The 11,220-nt window shown below is 53.0% G+C and overlaps 1 protein-coding gene across 1 annotated transcript in view; it reads right to left on the bottom strand.

Moving 5' to 3' along the window:
* Slc5a10 (solute carrier family 5 member 10) overlaps positions 1 to 9,691 on the bottom strand; it is a 47,877-nt gene extending 38,186 nt beyond the window's left edge. The window contains exons 1-5 of the mRNA XM_038325682.1: positions 9,581 to 9,691; positions 6,630 to 6,701; positions 6,168 to 6,272; positions 5,763 to 5,822; positions 5,234 to 5,338 (exon numbers count right to left, since the gene is read on the bottom strand). Of these exons, the coding sequence (XP_038181610.1) occupies positions 5,234 to 5,338; positions 5,763 to 5,822; positions 6,168 to 6,272; positions 6,630 to 6,701; positions 9,581 to 9,583 (345 nt within the window). The 5' untranslated portion in view covers positions 9,584 to 9,691. The remainder of the gene's footprint in view (positions 1 to 5,233; positions 5,339 to 5,762; positions 5,823 to 6,167; positions 6,273 to 6,629; positions 6,702 to 9,580) is intronic.
* Between the last annotated feature and the right edge of the window lie 1,529 nt (positions 9,692 to 11,220).

The following is an 11,220-nucleotide window of genomic DNA, read 5'->3' as shown; positions in this document are numbered from 1 at the left end:
GAGCCCAGGCTTTAGGACCAGGACTGGAAGAACGGGCTCTGCCCTATCCACTTTGTTTCCAAACCTGCCCTTCTGTGTTGTGTGAGCCGTGGGAGGACAGCTCAAGGTCAGCCTTCGGGACCAATAGGTCACTAAGAAGGTGCAAGGCCATGGGTCACCCTAGCCCCCAGCTGTATGGATCAAGTTGGCAAAGCCCAGCCTTCCTGAGGCCCAGGAGATGTGGACCCCAGACCCTTTGAGCTCCTCAGGGCCTGGCTGCTGGACTCCAGGATCTAGGCCGCAGCGATGGTACAGGATTTCCAGAGGGGGATTCAGTTCAATGACCCTGTTCCTTAACACCCCTCCCAAAACCACCTTCCCTATATCTCTCCCCAAACCTTTCCCATGTGCTCCTCCTCCCATTTGTGCCTCTCATCTCAACCTCTGCCCTGCTGTGTAACAAACACCTCCACACACAGCACTGGCACCACAGCCTCTTATTCTTCTGCCCATTCCCCCCAGCTCTCCCTACTGGCTCCTTCCTGCATTTGAGAGATCTCCCCAGCTGGAAACTAATGTGGTGTTTTCAGGTGACTGCTGAAGCCTTCATTGGGGCTCCTGGCTTTGGGCGTGTGTGTCTGGGGAGCAGACTGGTCTGGGCAAAGACAGTGGAGAGATCAGCCTTCAGCTTGAGGACAAAAGACCCTGCTTCATGTGGCTGAAGAGGCTGAGGCTCGGGGAGGGGGAGACTTCTCAAAGCCAGCTCCCTGCTAGGTATCTGCACCTGGCATTGCCAGCTGAGGCTTGACCAGGACTAAGAGGGCGGCTAGGAGACCTCAGGAGAGCCAGCTATTCCAGGAGTCCCCTTCCCGGCTGTTATCCAGCGCTCACTCCCAGCAATGCGCTACCTCTAGGCTTTTAGCTTCCTGGGCCTGTGTACTCTGCTTCTCATCTTCTAGGCTGTCCATCTGACCCACAACTCATCCACGGTGCCCTCCCTGCCTTCCACCACAACACCTGAACAGGGTTGGGGAGGCCGACGGCACAGAGCTATGGGGTAAAGTCCTGCTCATCATCCAGGAAGAGCCGTACAGTCCCTAGAGACTGCACTGGCGAGGCCTGCCTGAACACCCGCTGCCCAGCCTAGGCTTCCACCTCGTACCAATAGAAGCTAACTGCTGTGGGGACCTGGGGCTGTCTAGGTGAGTCCTAGGTGGCTCGGTCTTGTACCTTTTGAGCAGGTCACCTCCTCCTGGGTCATCGTGGTCCTTAGCTGTTAAAGTAGGCCATCAGGTGCAGAACAGACTTGTTTCCAGCCACACTCAGCCTTCCATCCCTACAGCCCACAGCCTGGCATTAAAGGTGCAGAAGATGGGGAACCTCCCTGGGACTTCCTGTCTTTTGTGCTGCCTTTTATTGGTGATATGGGGGAAGCCACAGAGTCTCACCTAATTCCCCAAAGACATGGGATATGGAGGCCAAGAGAGTGCAGGAACTTGTCTGTCACGGCAAAACCCAGAGACTCTGCCCAAAGGACAGCACTGGGCCTCCTCGTCCTAAAGGACGGACTCCTCTCAGGCCTGAGACAAGCCAGGCTTCTGCCACCACAGCTGCTGCTACAGTAGGTTCTGACTGACCCACACTCACCTGATCATAGGCCTCCCCTCCCCCATCTTCCTCAGCAACACTGCCACTCCTGTCAAGCTCTCTACCAGAGCTCTTTGTCAGAACCCAGCTGGTTCTCCAAGCCCTGTTGTCCCAGAAAGCCAGGCATGCCTTGATAAGAGATACATGATTGTGCGTGAGGCACAATCCTGAGTGGTACATAGTCCCTGGCTCCCATAAAACTCACAAGCCCCTAACAGACAGTTGCCAATGTGGGACAGCAGTTGCCTTGCTTAAGGTCACATGGTCGCAGGAAGAAGATGAGGCCATCTTTTTCAGCTGCAGGACTAGGCCTTCAGGCTTCTGGGGTTCCCCAAGGAGATCAGTGTTGAGCTCAGCACCCCCTCCCCGACGCTGTCTCACAGCTCACCCTGAATTCAGCGGACGGGGTGGGGGTGGGGGGACACCTATAAAGGGCAGTGCCACTGGGCTCGCAGCTCTGAGCTGAAGCGTTGGTGTTTCCAAAGGAGCCCACTCCACCTCCGTCCGATGGGAATGGGCCCTTCCTGCTGCGACATGGGAGCTGATGGAGACGGGGTCTGTGCCCTGCCTGCCATCCTTCCCCCCTTCTCTCTTGTGCTCATTCCTCTGAGGAGCTGCACAGAATTCCTGGGACCTCTCCAGTGGTCACTCACGTTCCCGATCTAGGGCCTTGCCCATTTTGTGGGGGCAGTCTCAGGTGGCGGTAAGGTGGCTCAGAAGAGGACCTGCTTGTCTTTGCCACTCTCTGCCTCTCGCCACCCCTCCACTGAGGACTCTTTCCAAATGCCCACCCCATTTTCCCTTCCTGCCCCTTGACAGCCCTGCAGCCTTGCCTTATGCAAGGAGGATAACAGAGTGCCCATAACTGCTGGGCAGGGGGCTAGGCTTCCAGGCTCTGGCTGTTTCTTCCTTCCTTCCTTTCTTTTTTTTTCCTTCCTCCCTCCTTCCCTTCCTTTCTTTTTTCCATGTATTTATTTTTATTTATTTATTTATTTAGAGACAGGGTTCCAACTGTCCAGGAACTCACTCCATAGACCAGGCTAGTCTCGAACTCACAAAGATCTGCCTGCTTCTGCCTCCTGAGCACTGAGATTAAATGCATGTGCCACCACTGCCTGGTGAGGACACACTCTCTCTTGATTTATTGAGACAGGGTCTTACTCTGTAACCCAGGCTTGGGTTGCTTGGGTCATAGCAATCCTCCTGCCTCAGCCTCTCACATGTTAGGGTGACAGCAATGAGTCACTACCCTCAGCTATGACTTTCTAAGTCAGTTATTCATAATCCCAGAAAATGTTGCAGGTATGAAGAAAGAGGGAGAGAAATTAAAGGGGTTAGACCTGCAGGGGCAGGGGTAAAAGAGGAGAGATTTGCGAGTCCAGAGAGGCTAAGGCGCAGCGTGCATCCCCAGGGAAGAACGTGTGGTGGAGGACCATAGCGCGGGCAGAGGCCCTGAGGCAGAAACTCAGAAGCTTGCCCGGTGTTTGTGTAAGTGCATGGAGGCCAATATGGCTGACGTGCAGTGTGCGGCTCTAGGGGGGAGGGAGAGGTGATGTGGTGTGATGGCTCACCTTGTGAGCCCTGGTTAGCCTTTATTGAGGGGCATGTGGTGTCATGCTTCGCTCCCCTGTTTTCCAGAGCCCCACAGTGATGGAACCGTGCTTGGACTCTTGGCTCTGAGCACCGGCTGTGATTTTCCACACCGGCCATGGGAGATCGTCTGCCTGCCGGTGCTCCTGTCTGAACAACAGCAGCGGGAGGGCCCTGTGACCTCTGCCTGGACAAGCTGTACAGACAGGCAGGGCGTTCCTGGGCTCTGTGTCTGGGCCTACTGTGGCCCACGCACTTCAAATAGCTCCATACTTGAAGCCAAGACCCAGGGCGGGCCCAGCCTCTCCCAAACGAAGCGCAGCAATTAGTGCCTCCTCCCGCTTCCCCTCAGCCTTAGCAGGCAGCCCGGCCTGGTGCTGAGGCAAGGCCTTGACGTGACTGCTCCCCATTTACAGCTGGTAACTCCGAGTCACCCACAAGGCAGAGTCTGAAGCCACATCCTGGCTGTTGCGGTTCTGACAGAAACCTGGAGATTAGCTGACCTTGGCCCAGTCACCACAACCTTGAAGGACTCACCAGCTGCTGCTGAGCTTGTCTCTGAGGCCCCTCCCGTGCTTCCTTCTGCCCTCTGAAGTCTTGCCCAGTGGCCCATTTGGAGTCTCCCAGTGTGAGGCATTAAATGGGAGAAGGAAGCACCCCAAGATTTGGTCCATTTCCCTTTTCCTTCTCCCCCAGCTCAGCTGAGTGATTCTGCAGAGCTGGCCCGGCACCGGCTGTGGATAACCCGCCAGTTCTGGGGCACTTTGACCTCCCACAGCCTAAGGCCGCAGTCTCCTGTCCCTCCAGAGCAGTCTGTCTGTCCCAGAGCCAGAAGTGACACTTGACTGTTTCAGAATGTTAGAGTCCACCTGCCAGTGTGCCTCAGACCCCACCACTTCTCATGCCTAGCCCAGCTTCTCCTCAGTCTCCTACCCCAAAGACGTTCTTAGTGATGGCCCCCATCTCCTTCCTTGGCATCCTTCCTGACTATCACATCTCTTCCTTACTGGAGCCCCAGGATTGCCTGTCTTGTGTATCCTTCCACCCCCACCCCCCTACCACACACACACAGTAGAGTGGGCCCTGGGCAGGATCAGGCCTTCTGCCTGGCTTCTAGGAGGTGGGTTTTGGGAGAAAGGGGGTGGGGGTGAGAGGAAGAGTGGGAGAGGAGCAGTCACATTCAAGGCCAGGTCCCTCCAGATTGCAAAGGAATTCAGAGAGAGAGAGAGAGAGAGAGAGAGAGAGAGAGAGAGAGAGAGAGAGAGGTGGTAGGATGTTGCTGAGGCCATGGGAAACAGCATCCACCTCTCCCGGATCCTGAGAACTTGCTGTGCTGCCCCCACAGGAGCCAGCAGACTAGGCTGGGCCAGCTCCCTCGTCACTGACTCCAAGCTCCTGCTGGAGCAAGGCAATTCTGAGGAATTGTAATGGGCCTACCACAAAACCACTGACCTTCCTCCCAACCTCAAGTTCCCTATCTGTAAAACCAGGTGCTTGCCCCAGACAGGCCCTGAGTTCCTCCTATTCTGTCACTGAAAATAGGGTTCCTGCTTTTGCTATTTCCAGGGCGAGGTCCTAAGAGAAGACTTAGAAGCTGGAACTGGCAGGCACCATGAGGCCTTTGGCTCCCTCTAGTGGTTAAATCCTGGCTCAATCCCCTGGGTTTCTTTGTATAACAGCTCTGGCTGTCCTTGATCTCTGTAAACCAGACTGGCCTCAAACTCACAGAGATCCACCTGCCTCTGCCTCCCAAGTGCTGGGATTAAAGTTGTGCACCACCACCGCCCAGTTCCTGGCTCACTTTGAATAGCTCAGATCTCATCCCCCACCCTCCCCTAACTGAGCATCAGGAGCAGCTGTCCCAGACTTGGGAGATGCTGCCTCTCCCTGGCCCTTGGTTTCCCTAGCTGGGGCACCTACCAGTTGTCAGAAAAGCTAGTCTCTAAGGCTCCTCCCATACACCATGCGTCCCTAGACCCTGGATGTTCCCATGCAGAAGCAGGCTGGGGCAGCTCACCGATATCTTGGTGAAGACAGACAGCAGCAAGGACAGGACAGATAGGTACATGCGTATGCGCTGGCCACCGAAGCGCTTCTGGATGTACTCAGGCAAGGTGACAATCTGGGTAGGCAGAAAGGATGAGGGCTAAGTGTTTCTCATACAACATGAGTATCGGGGAGAACCAGCTCCATCCCAGGGCTCATCTGCCCCAGGCCAAGCCCTGCACCTAGAAAGCACAGAAGCTTCGGGAAAGGGAATGCTGACTCAGTGACTGTAGGACTGAGGCTGGAGACAGGAGAGTCTCAGATAATGCAGACAGGTGTACACACTACCAAGGGGCTGCCTGGAGCAGCAGCCCCGATAGGCAGCGTGCTGGCCATGGTGGGCCAGTTGCGTGTGGCAGTAAGGGCCAAAGGGACCAGCTGTAATTGTTCGACAGAAATGTCAGTAAACCCAGCCCTGTGACATGATGTCTCAGAGGTCCTGCCTGCCCCTGCTAACTTGGTGAGGGTCTAGCCTCTGCCAAGGCCCCAGGAAGACTCACCTCTGAAGATATGTAGATGGGTACAAACACCCATGCCAGCGCCAAAAGCACATAGGTGGCCTGTGGGAACAGAGGCAGGAAAGGGCTATGGGCACAGCTCCCGAAAGCCCTACCCTGGCACACAATCAGATGTGGCAGAGCCTAGTGGTGCTGAGGCTACCCCAGCCCCTCCTGCTTTGCTGTAAGAAGCTGGCACTTCTCCCTTCTATGGGCCTCTCTGGACAGTGGGGTCACCCCGCATGTCTGTCTACACACACACTTGCTCTGGAATGCTGAGCCCTGTAGCCTGGCAGACCCTGGCTGACCCACATTGCCAGGAGCTATCATATCAATGTGACACAGTCAATGTGACTGTGTCCTCTGCCCTGACCCTCCCGCAGGACGTGCCCTTCCTCTGAAGCTCACATTCCATTCGAAACCGGCGACAGCCAGGCCACCAGCAGCACCCGAGCCTGCCAGTCCGATGAAGAGGCCAGAGCCCTCGCTGCTGGCAAAGAGCGAGGCTCCGATCTGCAGAGGGAAGAAAAATGATCACTGTGAGCCCATGACCTCAGCCCCACCTGACCCAGAAATACCTCCCCCAACCTGACAGTCCAAGGGGGAAAAGAGGGCACTCCCTCTTCACACATGAAGAACCCAGGCTTAGGGGTGCAAGTTGGGGCACCCACAGGCGAAGAAATAAAGTTTGCAGACTCCAAAGCCCTTTATAGAACTTTGAGCAGTTTGTTGCTACACAGCCAACGTGGGGGTCTCCTCCAGCCCAGGTCTATCCCATTGAGCTGGTCTTAAACAGGGACCTTGAAGGAGGCACAGGAAGTGACCTCAGGGATGCAGCTTTGCCTGTGGACAAAGGAGAGGTGAACTCACCGGCCACCAAGCCATGTCCCGGCCTGCCAGGAAGTAGCCGCTCACTGTGTTCCTGCCAGCTCGACATGCAGACTACAAGAACAGCAAAGGGAAGAACTGCAACAAACTGCAACAAACATAGGATGCTGCTGCCTCCGGCCGAACCCGGGCAGCTCCTGTGTACACTGAGCAGAGCAATGCCATGTGTCCCACAGAGAACTGAGACCGTGTCTACACAGAGGCACATAGGCTGTTCTTGGTAGCATTATTCAAAATAGCCCCAAGTAGGGGGCTGGAGAGATGGCTCAGTGGTTAAGAGCACTGACTGCTCTTCCAGAGGGGTGGGTATACATGGAAGTAGAATGTTGTATACATAATAAATAAATAAATCTTTTTAAAAAAGAAAAAAAGAAAAAGAACAAAATAGCCCCAAGTGGAAACAACTCAAAGTCCACCTACTGATGTGTAAACAAAATGAGGCATGTCCGTACAGTGGAATATTATTCAGCCAGCAAAAGAGGTACAATTATCATGTGCCCAGTTTATTTTCTGTTTCAAATTTGGGCTGTGATTCCTCTCCTAAGATAGAATAATTATTATTCCTGTTTTTTGGGGTTTTTTTTGTTTGTTTGTTTTTCGAGACAGGGTTTCTCTGTAGCTTTGTAGCTTTGTAACCTGTCCTGGAACTAGCTCTTGTAGACCTGGCTGGCCTCGAACTCACAGAGATCCACCTGTCTCTGCCTCCCGAGTGCTGGGATTAAAGGCATATGCCACCACTGCCCGGCAGAATGATCATTCCTATTGGTCAAGCAGGAGGGGATGGTTTTACAGAGAGGCTAAAAAGGCAACGAACACTCTAAGCAGCCTGTCAGCTCCAAAGTGACTGTCCTTATGAGGCAGAGAATGGAGGCAGAAAAACAAAGGCGTGGGGACCTCGGCTTACTTCAGGTTCTGCTGCAGGTGACACTGTGTTTATTATTACAATTGAAGCTTGCCTGGGCAGGCAGGCAGCGGTGCCTCTTCCATCCTGCTGTCTTGGAGGGTCCAGGGAGCAGCTACTTTCACACTGAGGAGGTCAAACTGTAGTGTGACTGATTCCATCTTTTTTTTAGGATTTCTATTTTTATTTTATATGCATGCGTGTTTTGCGTGCATGTATGTCTGCGCACCCCGTGCATACCTGTTGCCTTCGGCGGCCAGAAGATGGTGTGCGATCTTCTGGAACAGATGCTCGTGAAGCACCATGTGGCTGGGAATTGAACGCTGGTCCCCTGGAGGAGCATCAAGTGCTCCTAGCCATGAGCCATCTCTCCAGCCCTGTGACTGGCTCCATTTTGACTGTTTGCCTGGCCTGTTGGGAACTACTGTTCTCTAAAACAATGGTCTTTGTCACTTGGTTATTTAACAGCTCCCCCGTCATCAAACCTTCAGCATCAGAATTACATGCAGTTATCATCATTTGGAACTCTGGTCTAAACTCACTGTCCACACCTGCTGCCGGAGCTTCAGCGTCACACGCATCTCGTTTGTACTAATGTGTGTGTGTGTGTGTGTGTGTGTGTGCCATAGCACATGTACGGAGGCCAGAGGATAACCTCTGATGTCAATCCTTATCTCCCACTTTGTTTAAGACCGGGTCTCTTGCTGTGCAGTACTGCATAACCAGCTAGCTGTCCTGTGAGCTTCTGTGATTCTCCTGCTCGCCTCCTAGCTCCTTGTCATAGAAGCATTGGTCTCACAGGTGTGTGCTTAAATGGGTCCTGGGGCTTTGAACCCAGACGCTCACGCTCACAGAGCACTTGTTTCACCATTGGGCCATCTCCCCAGCCTGATGCTCAGTGCACGGCTACACGCAAGTGCCGGAAGCTTTTAGAAAGGACAGAGACCACAAGTGTGACTCTCAGAACAGCACCAAGATGTGTGCCCTTTAGCCAGGACTGGACTTCCTGAACCAAATCCAAGAGGCTGCTAGGGAATTTGTTCCCTGTAACCAGTGTTGGACTCCTTCACCCAGGCCTCTCAGCCTCTAGACTCCTTGGCCCACAAGCCTAAGCACAGAGACTGTGGGCACCTGTTGTGGATATCTCTCTGCTTGGGTGGCAGGCAGAGAGCCCATTGTGATGCCGGGAATGGTGAGCTAGGAGGAGGGGCTGGCTACGCAGAGTCCTGTGCACTGTAGCTAGGACGCTGCTGAGGGCAGTCTCTGGGGTTGAAGGTGGCCTGGGCAGGGCGAGCTGAAGGCCCTGCTGTGTGCTTTGATCTGGTCAGAAGGAGGCTGATTTCCTTGCTGTTCCCCAGCTCACTGGAGTCACACCAGCTCTCTCCTTCGGGAGCCTTCCCTAGGAGCTACAGTCTCCCCCCCACACACACACACACCGCAGAGTTTAATCATTTCTAGCTTTTGATTTGGAGGGAAAGAACAGCAACTCTTCGGTTCACTTGAACACTTACGGGCCATGGCAGGTTACTAATTAGCCTCATTTGGGCACTGTGTCTGGGGACATAGGGAGGTCTGAGGGGAGGAGAGACACTAGGAACCTCAGGCAAAGGAACAATAGGAGTATAAGATCCCTGTCGTATATGGATGCGGCACACCCAGATGGTTACCTTGGTAATATCAAAGGTTATAGATCAACATGGAAGGTATAATGCTGATAAGGAAGTTGTGCCAATTAGCAAACTGCAACAGGGAGAGTTAGAGCATGCAGTCAGAAAAATGGTACCAGAGATATGCTTAGTGCAGGGTTGTTAAAACAGCACCTTGTAAAACACACACGTGCAAGCACACGCGTGTGCACGTGCATGTGCGCACACACTCGCACCATGGGGCTGGAGAGATGGTTCAGTGGTTAGGAGCACACACACACACACACACACACACACCATGGGGCTGAAGAGATGGTTCAGTGGTTAGGAGCACACACACACACACACACACTCACACGCGCGCGTGCGCGCTCACACATACGCACCATGGGGCTGGAGAGATGGTTCACTGGTTAGGAGCATTGAGTGCTCTTTCTGAAGAGCAGCAGCCACATGGTTGGTCACAACCATCCATAACTCCAATTCCAAAGGATCTGATTCTCTTCTGGCCTCCATGGGCACCAACCAGGCATGCACATGGTGCACAGACATACATGCAAGCAAAACATCCATATGCATGAAATAAAATAAAAATTAAAACCAAACCAAACCAAACCCGAGAAGTAAAAAAATGAGCAGAGTTGGGTAAGAGGAGAACCCTGGTCTGTCGATAGCCATTTATTGTTCAGTATTTGATATAATTGATTATGTTAGTGCTGTCTCTACCACCACCATCACCACCATCACCATCATCATCACCATCATCACCACCACCACCACCACCACCACCACCACCATCACCACCATCACCATCATCATCACCATCACCACCACCATCACCACTACCATCATCACCACCGTCACCACTACCACCACCACCACCACCACCACCACCACCACCACCATCACCACCATCACCATCATCATCACCATCATCACCACCACCACCACCACCATCACCACCATCACCATCATCATCACCATCATCACCACCACCACCACCACCATCACCACTGCACTGATTGGTTTTGTCGGTGACACATATCTGGAAAGGGAATCTCAACTGAGGAGATGGATCCATTAGACTGGCCTGAAGGCGAGCCTGTGGAGCATTTTCTTAATTAGTGGCTGATGCGGGAGGGCCCAGCCCATGTGGGTGGGGTCACCCTGGACTGGTGGTCCTGGTCTATAAGAAAGGAGGCTAAGCAAGCATGGAGATCAAGTCAGTCAGCGGCTCCCTCCACAGTCTCTGCAGCATCAGCTCCTGCCTCCAGGTCTCTGCCCTGACTTCCCTCAGGGCTAGGTTATGACCTGAGAGCTATATGATGAAATAAACCCTTTTCTCCCACCTTGCTTTTGGTCAGGGTATTTTATCAGAGCAATAGGAACCCCAACTAAGACAACCACCACTATCGTTACCACCATCACCATATTATCATCTGATGGAGGAGTGTCTATGTGTTACTTTCATTGGTTAATAAAGAAACTGCCTTGGCCCCTTTAATAGGACAGAAAATTAGGTAGGCGGAGTAGACAGAACAGAATTCTGGGAGAAAGAAGGTAGACGCTTCAGGCAGACGCCATAGGCAGACGCCATGCCTCTCCTCTCCAAGACGGACGCAGGTTAAGATCTCTCCTGGTAAGCCACCCCTCGTGGTGCTACACAAATTACTAAATATGGGTTAAGCAAGATGTGAGAATTAAATAAGAGGCTGAAACTAATGGGCCAGGCAGTGTTTAAAAGAATACAGTTTCCATGTAATTATTTCAGGTGTAAAGCTAGCCGGGTGGCAGGATGCAGCCCCACGGCTCCCTCCATCTACAATCATTGTCATTACCACTACCATCATCATTACCACCACCATCACCATTACATCATTATTATCATCACCATTACCACCACCACCATCAGCATTACCACCATCATTATTACCATCATTATTGTCATCACCACCACCACAACCACCACCACCATCACCACTACACTGGTTGGTTTTTGTCAACTATACATATCTGGGAAGAGAGA

This window comes from Arvicola amphibius, chromosome 4 (genome assembly GCF_903992535.2).
Source record: "Arvicola amphibius chromosome 4, mArvAmp1.2, whole genome shotgun sequence".
NCBI classification, from domain to species: Eukaryota; Metazoa; Chordata; class Mammalia; order Rodentia; family Cricetidae; genus Arvicola; species Arvicola amphibius.
Note: the sequence above shows the minus strand (reverse complement) of the source record. Positions and strands in the feature narration are given on the sequence as shown.